The sequence below is a fragment of the Oncorhynchus clarkii genome, chromosome 6, assembly GCF_045791955.1.
Source record: "Oncorhynchus clarkii lewisi isolate Uvic-CL-2024 chromosome 6, UVic_Ocla_1.0, whole genome shotgun sequence".
NCBI lineage: Eukaryota > Metazoa > Chordata > Actinopteri > Salmoniformes > Salmonidae > Oncorhynchus > Oncorhynchus clarkii.
In genome coordinates this window covers 24139901-24154594 of record NC_092152.1, presented here as the reverse complement: position 1 = coordinate 24154594, position 14694 = coordinate 24139901, and the positions used below count along the sequence as shown (strand labels likewise).

The 14694-nt window shown below is 42.0% G+C and overlaps 1 protein-coding gene across 1 annotated transcript in view; it reads right to left on the bottom strand.

Annotated features, from left to right (window-relative positions):
* Window positions 1-13792, bottom strand: part of LOC139410847 (rasGAP-activating-like protein 1) — a 36159-nt gene extending 22367 nt beyond the window's left edge. The window contains exons 1-10 of the mRNA XM_071156420.1: window positions 13728-13792; window positions 13359-13415; window positions 11357-11470; window positions 10823-10884; window positions 4302-4431; window positions 2065-2146; window positions 1801-1941; window positions 1532-1623; window positions 836-953; window positions 248-401 (exon numbers count right to left, since the gene is read on the bottom strand). Coding sequence (XP_071012521.1) covers window positions 248-401; window positions 836-953; window positions 1532-1623; window positions 1801-1941; window positions 2065-2146; window positions 4302-4431; window positions 10823-10884; window positions 11357-11470; window positions 13359-13415; window positions 13728-13792 — 1015 coding nt within the window. The remainder of the gene's footprint in view (window positions 1-247; window positions 402-835; window positions 954-1531; window positions 1624-1800; window positions 1942-2064; window positions 2147-4301; window positions 4432-10822; window positions 10885-11356; window positions 11471-13358; window positions 13416-13727) is intronic.
* Between the last annotated feature and the right edge of the window lie 902 nt (window positions 13793-14694).

Here is a 14694-nt window from a genome sequence, read left to right as displayed (position 1 = left end):
TGTACACTACCTTAACCTACACAGTGTCTGGTTGTTCACAGCCACAAGCTCCTTCCAAAACTGCCCATTACCATAACCTACAGTGTCTGGTTGTTCACAGCTACACATGGATTTTTTTCACTACATCCAAGAGACTCAGTGGTCATATAACCATGATTTTTGACAAGAGCATCTAGAAAAGCATTACGCTCAGGAATATGACTTTCCTGTCCTATGTTAAATTCCCCAGACAGCCAGTATATCTTACAGGTGTGGTTGACCTCGCGGGTGTTTAGGTAGTCCAGAAAGGGCACCACCAGGCCCCGCCCCAGGTAGATCTTGACCAGGGTCATGGCCACGTCCTGCCGGCTCTCCACTGTGGTCACCTCCTCCAGCATGGTCAGGGGGCTGCCGTCCTCCACCTGGGGTGGGTCAGAGGGTGGAGACAGTCAGGGTCTATTAGCCAGGTGTTCATTTATGAGAGGAAGCTGGCAATGTGTCTGTCAGCCATGGGGCACAGTAGGCTCTATATACTGTATAAACTCTGTGGTGAAAGGATGTGGTATATTGTAAGACATCTAAAGAAGTAAATATATTTTCATAGAAAGGAATCACGCACCATGGCATCTGTCGTTCTGCCACTGAACAATGCAGTTAACTCACTGTTCCCCGGTAGGCTATCATTGTAAATAAGAATTTGTTCTTAACTAACTTGCCGAGTTAAATAAAGATTCAATTTAACATTAAAAATGGCATGAAAAATGTAATACATTAGTTGTTCAACAAATCAGAAAAATATCCTGTAGAATTAGTTAATAACAATGGGTTGTGTATGTGACAGCAGTGTGATGTTGACCTCAGCAGGAGAGATGACTGACTGCACCAGCAGGTCAATGAGAGGCTGGTAGTACATGGAGGGAAGAATATGGTCCTCCACCAGACGCACCTTCAGTCGCAGCGCACCCAGCTTACCTCTGTGGACAGCGAGAGCAAGAGGCCTCAGAGACACTACAGTCATTACACTCTTAATTAAAAAATACTCACAAGAAGTTCGCTTAGCACAAGAATGTTATAGCACAGGTAGTGCTGAGCATTACCAAGGGAATGTGCCCACACTATATTAGGTTTGGTGGCTTGATGTGCGACAACCACCCTGTAATGGTTATTTTGTTATAGTTTCCTGTCCCCTAACATATTGGGAATGACAGGCCTCTCTTCTGATAGTACCTTTTCATTCCTTCCCAAACAAGCACTCCCCCACTCTGTGTGTGTGTGTGTGTGTGTGTGTGTGCACACGCACGTTGAAAAGGGAAATAGTAAAAAAAAACATAAATAAAAAAACATCTCGGACAGGACACCAGACAAACAACTGACGTCAATCGTGGCCTCTGGCATTAGAGGGGGACCAATATGTCCTCAAGTCATACTTAAAGTCACAAGCGACGTTTAAGATGAAGAAATATACATAAAAAAACACCCCCTCCCTCTCTCTCTTACAGACACAAACCGATACACATCCACACAACTACACTAACACCCACACACTCCTTACCCAGCATCATCCTCATTGTTTCTCAGGGGCAGCAGACGAAACCAACCCTGTACCAGAGGTGTCTTGTGCAGGCAAGCAAAAGGGATTTCCACCTGAACATGAAAACAGATAACCAATACATCATACACTAAACTGAAAAGGTATTATACCACCAAATATTTGTATTTGTAAAAGTATGAATCATTCTATATAGTAGAAATAAGTATACCGTGTCCTCACAGATTAACAACAGTATGAGGGATTGGACTTTAGGAACATAACCACTTCACCTTTCCCAGGAAGTCATTTTTGCCCACCATGTCCCAGTCCCAGACCTCCACTGTGACTGTCCCTCCCTCAGACAGCTCCTCTGTCTCAAGCTCCAACTCCAGGGTCTCACCCCAGTGTGGGTAACGAGTCTTTTTAATGATCTGACAGACAAACACAGAAGAAAAACATTTAATATACTATTTAACATAATCAGTCTTTGTCTCCGCTAAAGTTGATGATTCATTCAGACATGTACACGTTATTCAGCTCATCTCCCTCCTCACCGAAGTCTCTGCACTGTGGTTATTGAAGAGGATTCTGGCAAAGGGATCAGAGGTTCCAGAAATGTCTCTTGGTGCCAAGTCTCTAAGAGGTCAACAAACAGAAACACATCAGTGCATGAGCAACCCCTGACCTTTTACAGGGTGCTAGAATTATTCAATGAGTGGGGTGATATATGCATATATCATTCTCCTACATTTTACATTAGTCTGCCAAATCTAAAGATGAAAGATCTTTGAGGGGCTGTATAGTTGTAATAGTGAGATGGTAAGTGTAGTGAGATAGTAAATGTAGTCAGAAAGTGAGATAGTAAGTGTAGTGAGACAGTGAGATAGTAAGGACAGTGAGATAGTAAGTGTAGTGAGATAGTAAGGATAGTGAGATAGTAAGTGTAGTGAGATAATGAGATAGTAAGTGTGGTGAGATAGTAAGTGTAGTGAGTTGTGTAGAGACAGTGTAGTGAGATAGTAAGTATGACGTGGTAGTGAGATATTAAGTGTAGTGTCAGAAAATTAGTAAGGATAGTGAGAACTGTAGAGAGTGAGATAGTAAGGGTAGTGAGATATTAAATGTAGTAAGATAGAAAGTGCGGTGAGATCGTAAGTGTAGTGAGATAGTGAAAAAGTATGTGTTGAGACTGAGATAGGGAGATAAAGTGTAGTGAGATAGTAAGTGTAGTGAGACAGTGAGATTAGTGAGAGAGTGTAGTGAGATAATGACTAGTGAGATAAAGAGATAGTAAGTGTAGTGAGAAAGTAGGTGTGGTGAGATAGTGAGTGTAGTGAGAGTGAGTGTAGTGAAATAGTGAGTATAGTGGGATAGTGAGATAGTAAGCGTAGTGAGATTATATATTTAGTGAGACTGAGATAGTGAGTGTAGTGAGTGAGATAGTAATTGTAGTGACAATAAGTGTAGTGAGATGGTGAGACAGTCAGTGAAGTAAGTGTAGTGAGCTAGTGAGTGTAGCGAGATAGTAAGTGTAGTGAGATGGTGAGATGGTAAGTGTAGTGAGACAGTGAAATAGTAAGTGTAGTGAGAAAGTGAGTGTAGTGAGAGTGAGATAGTGAGTATAGTGGGATAGTGAGATGGTAAGTGTAGTGAGACAATGAGTGTAGTGGGATCATGAGTGTTGTGAGAAAGTAAGTGTAGTGAGATGGTAAGTGTAGTGAGATAGTAAGTGTAGTGAGAGTGAGATAGTAAGTGTAGTGAGATAGTAAGTGTAGTGAGATAGTAAGTGTAGTGAGATAGTAAGTGTAGTGAGAGTGAGATAGTAAGTGTAGTGAGATAGTAAGTGTAGTGAGAGTGAGATAGTAAGTGTAGTGAGACAGTGAGATTAAAATAACCAACTCATCATCCAGCTTTGATTATTTGAACCAGCTGTGTAGTGCTAGGGCAGGAAAAAAAACTGTGCACCCGGGAGGGGGGTGGGGGGGGGGGGGCTTGTCTACAGGACACAAAGGCAAAGGAGCACCAGACATTCTAAAATCTGCTGTTTGATGCTATGTTTTCCATGCGGTGCTCTGCTTCCAAGAGAGAAAACAAAGTTGCTTCAACCCCTAATCTCAATTCTCTGGAACACTATGCTCATTGTTCTTGGTTGTCACCCTCTGTGCAGAGGTTAGCTGGAAGACTTCAGTGGAAAAATGTTAGGATTTCTTAGTAGAAAATAAATAAACTGAACCCCTTCATTTTAAACGTATGGCAGTGCTGAGAGAAGGCCAGATCTAGTTGGAAGCCCTCCTTCAGAGGGTATTGAGAATGTTACCAATGATTGCATAAAGCCTTCAGAAACAGCCAAGATGGATGGCGGCCATGCTCACAGTGCTCAGTCTCCATCCTCTTACTGAAGCCCTCTCAGGGACCTCTCTGCCTCTTATTTCTTATGGATGTCTCTGTGGCACGTTCCTTTTGCTAAATGAAATGAGCTTATCCTCCTCAAAATCTGCTTTCTGTAACTATTTGGCTTTGGTGGCTGCTGACACTTCAACAGGCAGGTAAACACAATATCCTCTAGGGCTTGTATTTACTTTAAGAATAAAGGCGACAACAATAACATTGATTGCTGAGCATTGCAGATATTGTGAATTCATCCACAACACATTAGTCACTGTATGATGATCTGTCAAATAGGATGAGCATTTTGCCAATCTTTTGAGATTGAAGAAGCAGTTATACATTTCAACAAGAGACCATAACAGCTTAAAGTCGCATCAATTAACCAATAATGTATGTGTCTTACCTGGCCTCTATGAAATGGCATCGTAGTCCTATACCTTTGGCATCTCTGAGAAGCTCCAGACCAAAGTGAATCTCCCCCTGCACCTCCTCATCCGGGTCCACCCGGGTCAGATTCAGCCAGTTATCCAGCCCTGGACACAGGGGACATTACAACACATACAGTGCCTTCAGAAAGTGTTCACACCCTTTGACTCTTTCCACATTCTGTTGTGTTAAATTGAGATTTTTTTTGTCACTTGCCTACACACAATAAATACCCCATAAAGTCAAAATGGAATTATATTTTTAGAAAAAAATTATTCAAATTAATAAAAAATGAAAAGCTGAAATGTCTTGGGTCAATAAGTATTCAACCCCTTTCAACCCCAAGCCTAAATAGTTCAGGAGTAAAATGTGCTTAACAAGTCACATAGACTCACTTTGTGCAATAACAATGTTTAACATGATTTTTGAATAACTTTTTATTTAACTAGGCAAGTCAGTTGAGAACAAATTCTTATTTACAATGACAGCCTTGGAAGAGTGGATTAACTTCGATCCACCAATCTTCCGGTTACTGGCCCAACTCTCTAACCACTAGGCTAACTGCCACTCTTACCACTAGGCTAACTACCTCATCTCTGTACACAACACATAAACTCAGCAAAAAAAAAGAAACGTCCCTTTTTCAGGACCCTGTCTTTCAAAGATAATTCATAAAAATCCAAATAACTTCACAGATCTTCATTGTAAAGGGTTTAATTAACTTCTTATGGCTTGGGGGCAGTATTGAGTAGCTTTGATGAATAAGGTGCCCAGAGTAAACTGCCTGCAACCAAGGCCCAGAAGCTAAGATATGCATATTATTAGATTTGGATAGAAAACACTCTGAAGTTTCGAAAACTGTTTGAATGATGTCTGTGAGTATAACAGAACTCATATGGCAGGCAAAAACCTGAGAAGAAATCCAACCAGGAAGTGGGAAATCTGAGGTTTGTAGTTTTTCAACTCTTTGCCTATCCAAGATACAGTTTAAATTTGGTCCGATTGCACTTCCTAAGGCTTCCAGTAGATTTCAACAGTCTTTAGAACCTTTTTTAGGCTTCTACTGTGAAGGAGGAGAAAATGAGAGCTGATTGAGTAAGAGGTCTGCCAGAGTGCCATGAGCTCATTCAGGCGCGCTCCCGTGAGAGCGCGCCTGCATTTCTAAAGACAAAGGAATTCTCTGGTTGAAACATTATTGAAGATTTATGTTAAAAACATTCTAAAGATTGATTCTATACATCGTTTGACATGTTTCTACGAACTGTAATGGAATTTTTTGACTTTTCGTCTGGCCTGCGAGTTCGTGAATTTGGATTTGTGAACTCAAGGCGCGAACAAAAAGGAGGTATTTGGACATAAATTATGGATTTTATCAAACAAAACAAACATTTATTGTGGAACTGGGATTCCTGGGAGTACCTTCTGATGAAGATCATCAAAGATAAGTGAATATTTATAATGCTATTTCTGACTTCTGTTGACTCCACAACATGGCGGATATCTGTATGGCTTGTTTTTGTGTCTGAGAGCCGTACTCAGATTATTGCATGGTGTGCTTTTTCGGTAAAGCTTTTTTGAAATCTGACACAGCGGTTGCATTAAGGAGAAGTTTATCTAAAGTTCCATGCATAACACTTGTATTTTCATCACATTTATGATGAGTATTTCTGTAAATTGATGTGGCTCTCTGCAAAATCACCAGATGTTTTGGAAGCAAAACATTACTGAACGTAAAGCGCCAATGTAAACTGAGATTTTTGGATATAAATATGAACTATATCGAACAAAACATAAATGTATTGTGTAAGATGAAGTCCTATGAGTGTCATCTGATGAAGATCATCAAAGGTTAGTGATTCATTTTATCTCTATTTCTGCTTTTTGTGGCTCCTCTCTTTGGCTGGAAAAATGGCTGTGTTTTTCTGTGACTAGGTACTGACCTAACATAATCGTTTAGTGTGCTTTCGTCGTAAAGCCTTTTTGAAATCGGACACTGTGGTAGGATTAACAACAAGTTTACCTTTAAAATTGTGTAAAATACTTGTATGTATGAGGAATTTTAATTATGAGATTTCTGTTGTTTGAATTTGGTGCCCTGCACTTTCACTGGCTGTTATCATATCAATCCCGTTTTTAAACACACCATGCTTGTTCAATGAACCATAAACAATTAATGAACATGGACCTGTGGAACAGTCATTAAGACACTAACATCTTACAGACGGTAGGCAATTAAGGTCACAGTTATGAAAACTTATGACACTAAAGAGGCCTTTCTACTGACTCTGAAAAACACAAAAGAAAGATGCCTTAGGCATGCTGCAAGGAGGCATGAGGACTGCAGATGTGGCCAGGGCAATAAATTGCAATGTCCGTACTGTGAGACGCCTAAGACAGCGCTACAGGGAGACAAGACGGACAGCTGATTATCCTCGCAGTGGCAGACCACGTTTAACAACACCTGCACAGGATCGGTACATCCGAACATCACACCTGCGGGACAGGTACAGGATGGCAACAACTGCCCGAGTTACACAAGGAATGCACAATCCCTCCATCAGCGCTCAGACTGTCCGAAATAGGCTGAGAGAGGCGGGACTGAGGGCTTGTAGGCCTGTTGTAAGGCAGGTCCTCACCAGACATCACCGGCAACAACGTCGCCTATGGGCACAAACCAACCATCGCTGGACCAGACAGGACTGGCAAAAAGTGCTCTTCACTGACGAGTCATGGTTTTGTCTCACCAGGGTTGATGGTCGTATTCGCGTTTATCGTTGAAGGAATGAGCGTTACACTGAGGCCTGTACTCTGGAGTGGGATCAATTTGGGTGTGGAGGGTCCGTCATGGTCTGGGGCGGTGTGTCTCAGCATCATCGGACTGAGCTTGTTGTCATTGCAGGCAATCTCAACGCTGTGCGTTACAGGGAAGACATCCTCCTCCCTGATGTGGTACCCTTCCTGCAGGTTCTTCCTGACATGACACACCAGCATGACAATGCCACCAGCCATACTGCTCGTTCTGTGCGTGATTTCCTGCAAAGAGCGAAGAGCCCGGATCTCAATCCCATTGAGCACGTCTGGGACCTGTTGGATCGGAGGGTGAGGGCCAGGGCCATTCCCCCCAGAAATGTCCTTGAACTTGCAGGTGCCTTGGTGGAAGAGTGGGGTAACATCTCACAGCAAGAACTGGTAAATCTGGTGCAGTCCATGAGGAGGAGATGCACTGCAGTACTTAATGCTGCTTGTGGCCACACCAGTTATTGACTGTTACTTTTGATTTTGACCCCCCTTTGTTCAGGGACACATTATTCCATTTCTGTTAGTCACATGTCTGTGGAACATGTTCAGTTTATGTCTCAGTTGTTGAATCTTGTTATGTTCATATAAATATTTACACGTTAAATTTGCTGAAAATAAACGCAGTTGACAGTGAGGGGACGTTTCTTTTTTTGCTGAGTTTATAATTATCTGTCCGGCCCCTTAGTCGAGCAGTGAATTTCAAACACATATTCAACAAAAAAGACCAGGGAGGTTTTCCAGTGCCTCGCAAAGAAGGGCACCTATTGGTAGATGGGTAAAAATTTAAAAAGCAGACATTGAATATCCCTTTGAGCATGGTGAAGTTATTATTTACACTTTGGATGGTGTATCAATACACCCAGCCACTACAAAGATACAGATTGTCTTTCCTAACTCAGTTGCTGGAGAGGAAGGAAACCGCTCAGGGATGTTACCATGAGGCTAATGGGGACTTTAAAACAGTTACGGAGTTTAATGGCTGTAATAGGAGAAAACTGAGGATGGATCAACAACATTGTAGTTATTCCACAATACTAACCTGATCGACAGCGTGAAAAGAAGGAAGCCTGTACAGAATAAAAAATATTGCAAACAGAATGTTGAAAGAATAATGTGCAAATATTGTACAATCCAGGTGTGCAAAGCTCTTACAGATTTAACCAGAAAGACTCACAGCTGTAGTTACTGCCAAATGTGATTCTAACATGTATTGACTCAGGGGGTTGAATACTTATGTAATCAAGATATATTAGTGTTTGACATCAAAAAAAATATATATATATTTTGTAACAACAACTTTGTAACAACAAAATGTGGAAAAAGTCAAGGGGTGTGAATACTTTCTGAAGGCACTGTATGTGGCATTTAATAAAGCCTATCAGGGAAATCGTTGAAAACAGACAGCCTAGTACTATACCAATAATGCCTAGTGTCTCTAACGGGCAGGGCAGTGCCATGCATGGCTCTGTTATTGTGAACATTTACTCAAACCTTAAACACATTCCCACTGATAAGTCCTCCCCTGGATAAATGTCTGGTACATATACAACATGATCAAAGGTATGTGGACACCTGCTCATCGAATATCTCATTCCAAAATCATGGTCATTAATATGGAGTTGGTCCCCCCTTGGCTGTTGTAACAGCCTCCACTTTTCTGGGAAGGCATTCCACTAGATGCTGGAACATTGCTTCAGGAACTTACTTCCATTCAGCCACAAGAGCATTAGTGAGGTCAGGGCTCTGTGCAGGCCAGTCAAGTTCTTCCACACCGATCTCGACAAACCATTTCTGTATGGATCTCACTTTGTGCTTTGGCGCATTGTCATGCTGAAACAGGAAAGGGCCTTCCCCAAATTGTTGCCACAAAGTTGGAAGCACAAAATCTTGTAGAATGTTATTGTATGCTGTAGCGTTAAGATTTCCCTTCACTGGAACTAAGGGGCCTAGCCCAAACCATGACAAACAGCCCCAGACCATTATTCATCATCCACCAAACTTTACAATTGGCACTATGCATTGGGCAGGTAGCGTTCTCTTGGCATCCGCCAAACCCAGATTCGTCCGTCGGACTGCCAGATGGTGAAACGTGATTCATCACTCCAGAGAACGCAGTGCCACGGCTCCAGAGTCCAATGGCGGTGAGCTTTACACCACTCTAGCTGACGCTTGGCATGAAATGGAAACCCATTTCATGAAGGTCCCGGCGAACAGTTATTGTGCTGACATTACTTCCAAAGGCAGTTTAGAACTCGTTAGTGAGTGGTGCACCCGAGGACAGAAGATTTTTACACGCTATGTGCTTCAGCACACAGCGGTCCCATTCTGTGAGCTTGTGTGGCCTACCACTTCACCTCTGAGCCGTTGTTGCTCCTAGATGTTTCCACTTCACAATAACAGCACTTACAGTTGACTGGGACAGCTCAAGCAGGGCAGAAATTTGAAAGGTGTCATCCTTTGACGGTGCAACATTGAAAGTCACTGAGCTCTTCAGAAAGGCCATTCCACTGCCAATGTTGTCTATGGAGATTGCATGGATGTGTGCTGGATTGTATAAACCTGTCAGCAACGGGTGTGGCTGAAATAGCCGAATCCACTAATTTTAAGGTGTGTCCACATACTTTTGTATATATAGTATCAAAAGACAAGAGGATTGTTTGTGCGTGATAATATGAGGACTGGTGCTGACATTTCTGGTTGAGATACAAGGTGGTGAGGGCAGTAACTTCAGTTTCACAGCCAAAAGAGGAGAGAATTCCTAAGATCCTGTGAAGGAGTTGTTGACTCAGTGGCAACATGTTGCAGTGAATCAGGACTGAATGCAGAATGTTCCCTGGAGCGAGACATTGGTATAAGACACTAACTAACAGAGAAAGTGTCACATTTGCTTTTGTGTAGTGTCAAAACACATTCAAAGTAACAATATAATTCTTATTCCCAGTTGCCATGGATAAGGAAAAGCACAGCAAAGACATGATTGCTATATATTCTAACTAATTCCCACATTAAAAGTTACTGTAGGAGAGCCAGGTGTGCTGTGGTGAAGGAAGGCGCAGGCTGGCTGTTTGAAAAGCTTTCGGTTGCTTCTCACAGACTACAGTGGTGTTTTAAACAAAAGGACAGCTGCACTATACAATGCATTATCCTGGAGTTGATGCAAACCCTGACTCAAGAAGCAATCCTGCAAACAAATGTAACCATGTACAGGCCATTCTCTCCCTGTTTGTACGCTGTCCAATGAGAAGGAAGCTGTTTGGCTCATAGGGACGAATCAGTAGGGAAGAGTATGTGATAGTATGTGTATACAGTATGTAATAGTATGTGTATATCAAACTAACAAGCATAGCAGTCAGAAAATGAATCTCTAAATTAACCTATGGATTTGTGAGAACACACTGGCAACCTTTCCCAGCAACAGGATCTAAAAAAGACCCAGCTCTTCAATCACAGTGACCTACATGGCAGAGCCTTACTCGGAGTCATGGGAATAACCCCTCTCTGATGACCCTTTGCTCTTTTGGTTTACCCTCTCTAGCATGGCATAGACAGAGAAGTAGACCCACAACCGTAGCGTGACAATTCTATAAATCAATAAGCATTTAGATGTGTTTCTGTGCTGGTAGTTTTTCCCATCATCTCAGTGCCACCCACTCATTTAAAGCCACAAACAGTATTGTGACATATAGTGATCAGGTTTACCTTTAACCTTGGCCCCGATGGTGTCTTTGCTCAGCGATATCTTTCCAATGATGTCATCATGGCTAGGGCAAAAAAAAGGGAGAACATATGTCACAATTAACAAAAATATATAATTGAAAATAAGGGTCTTCACATAAGGTATTTCTCAAAAAAGGACTTAACATCCTATAAAGTGACCTCATAATACAGTAAGAATATATGCATAGACTGAGGAGGTTGTTGATCAGGAGACTGAGATAGTATTTCATTTCTCAATCTGTGGTACCATGGTACCAGGTATGTTGATGTTTGTTTATTGAAAGCTTTCAGGTTTTTCCAAAACACACATCCATGATTCTTCACCCAGTCAGTCTGGATACAAAACTCTAAAATCACAGCCTCTGGTAAACAAGCCAACACAATCATGAACATCTCTTCAATTACAAAACTATGATAACTCTACCGGTTATACCCTGTTTATACACAATTATCAACGAACTTGTCGACACAAACACTACAATAATTCTCTCTGACAGCTGTTAAAGACAATCTTACCCAATGGTGTCCTCATCCATGACATAGAAGGAGAGCGAGTGGAACCCCGTCGGGAGGTGCAGGGTGTATTCTTCTCCCCAGAAAGGGTTGAGGTTCTTCCACACTGTGGCTGTCCTGCAAGATAACATTGCAAATAATAGGGACCGTAACCACAGCAAGTACTACATGACCCTTATTTCTTATTCATAACCATAATCTCTTTCATTGTGAATGTCAGTAACAATGAAAGACAACAATCTACAATGAAGGCTGTGTGCGGAATATTGTGAAGTGTTGAAAGTAATGATACGGTGACAGAATAACAATGCAATAACTTCAAAAGGCAGTGTGTGGAATAACAAAATACAAGTCTATATGCAATCATTTTTAAATCTGCCTTTTCATTATGAAACATTAACTACTGCAAATGCTCTAACCATAAACTGGAGATTGCAAACCTGCTGTCTAGACATGAAATTGAGGAATGACTTCAACATCATGTCCTCTATGCCAATGGGTAGCAGGAAGGTCTATTTTCATCAGTAATGTGCATCCCTTTATTACAATGAAACTCTGTTTTTCCAGACACCATTACCCCACAGCAGGGTCAAAGCACCAAGGTGTCCAGAAAGCACACAGTCAATGAGTCAGAGAGCTGATAATGAGACAGCCAGAGACTGATGCAGATCTCTGCAGTCAGTCAACCCTCCAACTCCTCTCATTGTGGGAGAGGAAACAACTAAATTAAAAGACAAAACAAATGCATTTTATCAACCGCTGAAACATCAGTTTGTCAGAAAAGAGATGTTGGGAGTCTTGATTAGCCGGGGGTTCTTTTTATTTATTTTTTTACCCCCTTTTTCATGGTATCCAATTGTTAATAGTTACTGTCTTGTCTCGTCGCTACAACTCCCGTACGGGCTCTGGAGAGACGAAGGTCGAGAGTCATGCGTCCTCCGAAACACAACCAAACCAAGCCGCACTGCTTCTTAACACAGCGCGCATCCAACCCGGAAGCCAGCCGCACCAATGTGTCGGAGGAAACACCGTACACCTAGCGAACTGGTTAGTGTGCACTGCGCCCGGACCGCCACAGGAGTCGCTAGCACGCGATGAGACAAGGATATCCCTACCGGCCAAACCCTCCCTAACCCGGACGACGCTAGGCCAATTGTGCGTCGCCCCATGGACCTCCCGGTCGCGGGCGGCTGCGACAGAGCCTGGGCTCGAACCCACAGTCTCTGGTGGCACAGCTAGATCACTGCGCCACCCGGGAGGCCTTAGCCGGGAGCTTTGATTAACTCGTTAGTCATTCCACATGAGGACAATGCGACAGGTAATGAACCAGGGAACATAGTTCCCAAAAGACAACAAATGAAACATATGGGACATTTATATACAGAGTATACTTGTGTGAACACACATACAGCCAAACCCAGGGCAATGCGCGGCATGAACCATCAGCCTTCCATGCCCCTGCCTGGAGCCGGGAATGGGAACGGGAGCTCCCTGCAATAATTTATGCCCCCTCTCCATGGTTACCTACTGGTGTCTTAAAGGCCAGCCCTGGATCAGGTTCAATTGCACTTGGGGGGCTCAACCTAAGAACACCACAGTCCTTATCAGTGATCACACACCTAGCCTACTATACCACACACCTGCCATGCTAGCCTGTATAAAACATAGCGGGGTACCCAAAGTCCAGCAACCGACTCCTTCATTATACATCCTGTTCCTATCCTGTTCTGAATTCAACATGTGTGAGAGCAATCAGAGGTTTGGCATAGAGTAAAGACAACATGATAGGATACAACACTGTTTCCTATGAACTGATAAATATGTTTTGCCATTGTATTAACAGTAGGGCCCTATCAGTTTTAACGTTTTTGGCAGCAGCATGCCACTTGCTGTCACATACAATTCTGAAGTAAACGTTTAGCCCATTTATCAATCACATTTGAAAAACAGTCAAATTAAGCAGCAAACAAAACAAGAATGCATATGACTGATATGATGGACTCACCTGGCCACAACTTCATTGTCAACTTTTACAATGCAGTATGGGTCACTGGTCCCAGAGCTTGACAGATAAAAAATATATATATGTTTAAAGATGGAATGAATGTAGCAGAGGAATCCTACAGATATGCTCTTCCCTTATCAGTTGCGAAATACATTATTGATAGAAATATCTTAAACACCTGTCATGTCTAGGCTACTTGGAGTCACATTTTACCACCAATATCTCAATAAGTGCTGTAAAACAAAGGTATTCTAAACTTCCAAACAAGTGTACATCCTAGTATACGAGTACTTCACACAACGAGAAACATAAATAAGCAAATAGGAGTAATTGCTGCCTGTGGAATAAGTACAATGAAGACATACTTACACGTCTTTGACTGGTAGGCTCCTGCCCTCTACAATACGGAAATATAGGGATGTGTTTTTGGCCATTTTTGACAAATGAGAATGGTTTTGCCACTTATTTAATCTGCACATCCGTGATCCTTTTAACGGTGCTCCCTATGGTGCTCGCCTCCTCCGCAACTGGGTCCTCTTCATTTCTGGCACCTTTTGCGCATGACGGCGTATCGTGCCTATGTTATAATCAATGATCTATCTTTTTCAATGTACAGTAGGCTTATTTGATACAGAATTAACAGCAACGTTGCAAATTTATAAGAGTAAGGTAAGTAAAGTAAGCAAACAATGTTATAAAATGTTTGGGTGGAAACAACCCAAGGAAAAACAAAATATGTAAAGTATAGTGCCAATTACTAATTACTGCCATTTACTTTCCTAATTTGGGTCATTTCAAGAAAATAATTTCCAGATGAAATTGGCATTTGTAGCCTATATCATCCTACTATTTTACAACAAAAAATGCAGTGGCTACTTTTAAAAACATTACATCTTTAGGCGTCATTGCCTTCTCATCAATCTACACACGATTTGCCGAAATGACACATGGCACGATCAACCTGTGGAAACTGTAGAATCTTCGCTCGATTGACAGTGTACAGCGCGCGCCATCTGGCGGACGAATTTAGCTCCTGCTAGTTCTCGCGACCCCTGCACTTGCTTTTGTCGCATATTTCCATTTAACGTATCTTTGCAAATATGATAAATACCACGAATGATGCTGCAATTAAATAAAAGTAATAAATAAAGTCTAAAATATGAATTACAAGCAGGTATCTTATAGATAACAAACCCTTCCATGGGTAGTGCTAATATGAATCCTTGGCCCTACTCTAAACCAAAACCCTAACCGCTACCCTTACCCTAACATTAACCATTTTAAATGTCAACTTCAACGGGGTTATGTCAGAGTTGAGACCTCCCAAGCACAAGAG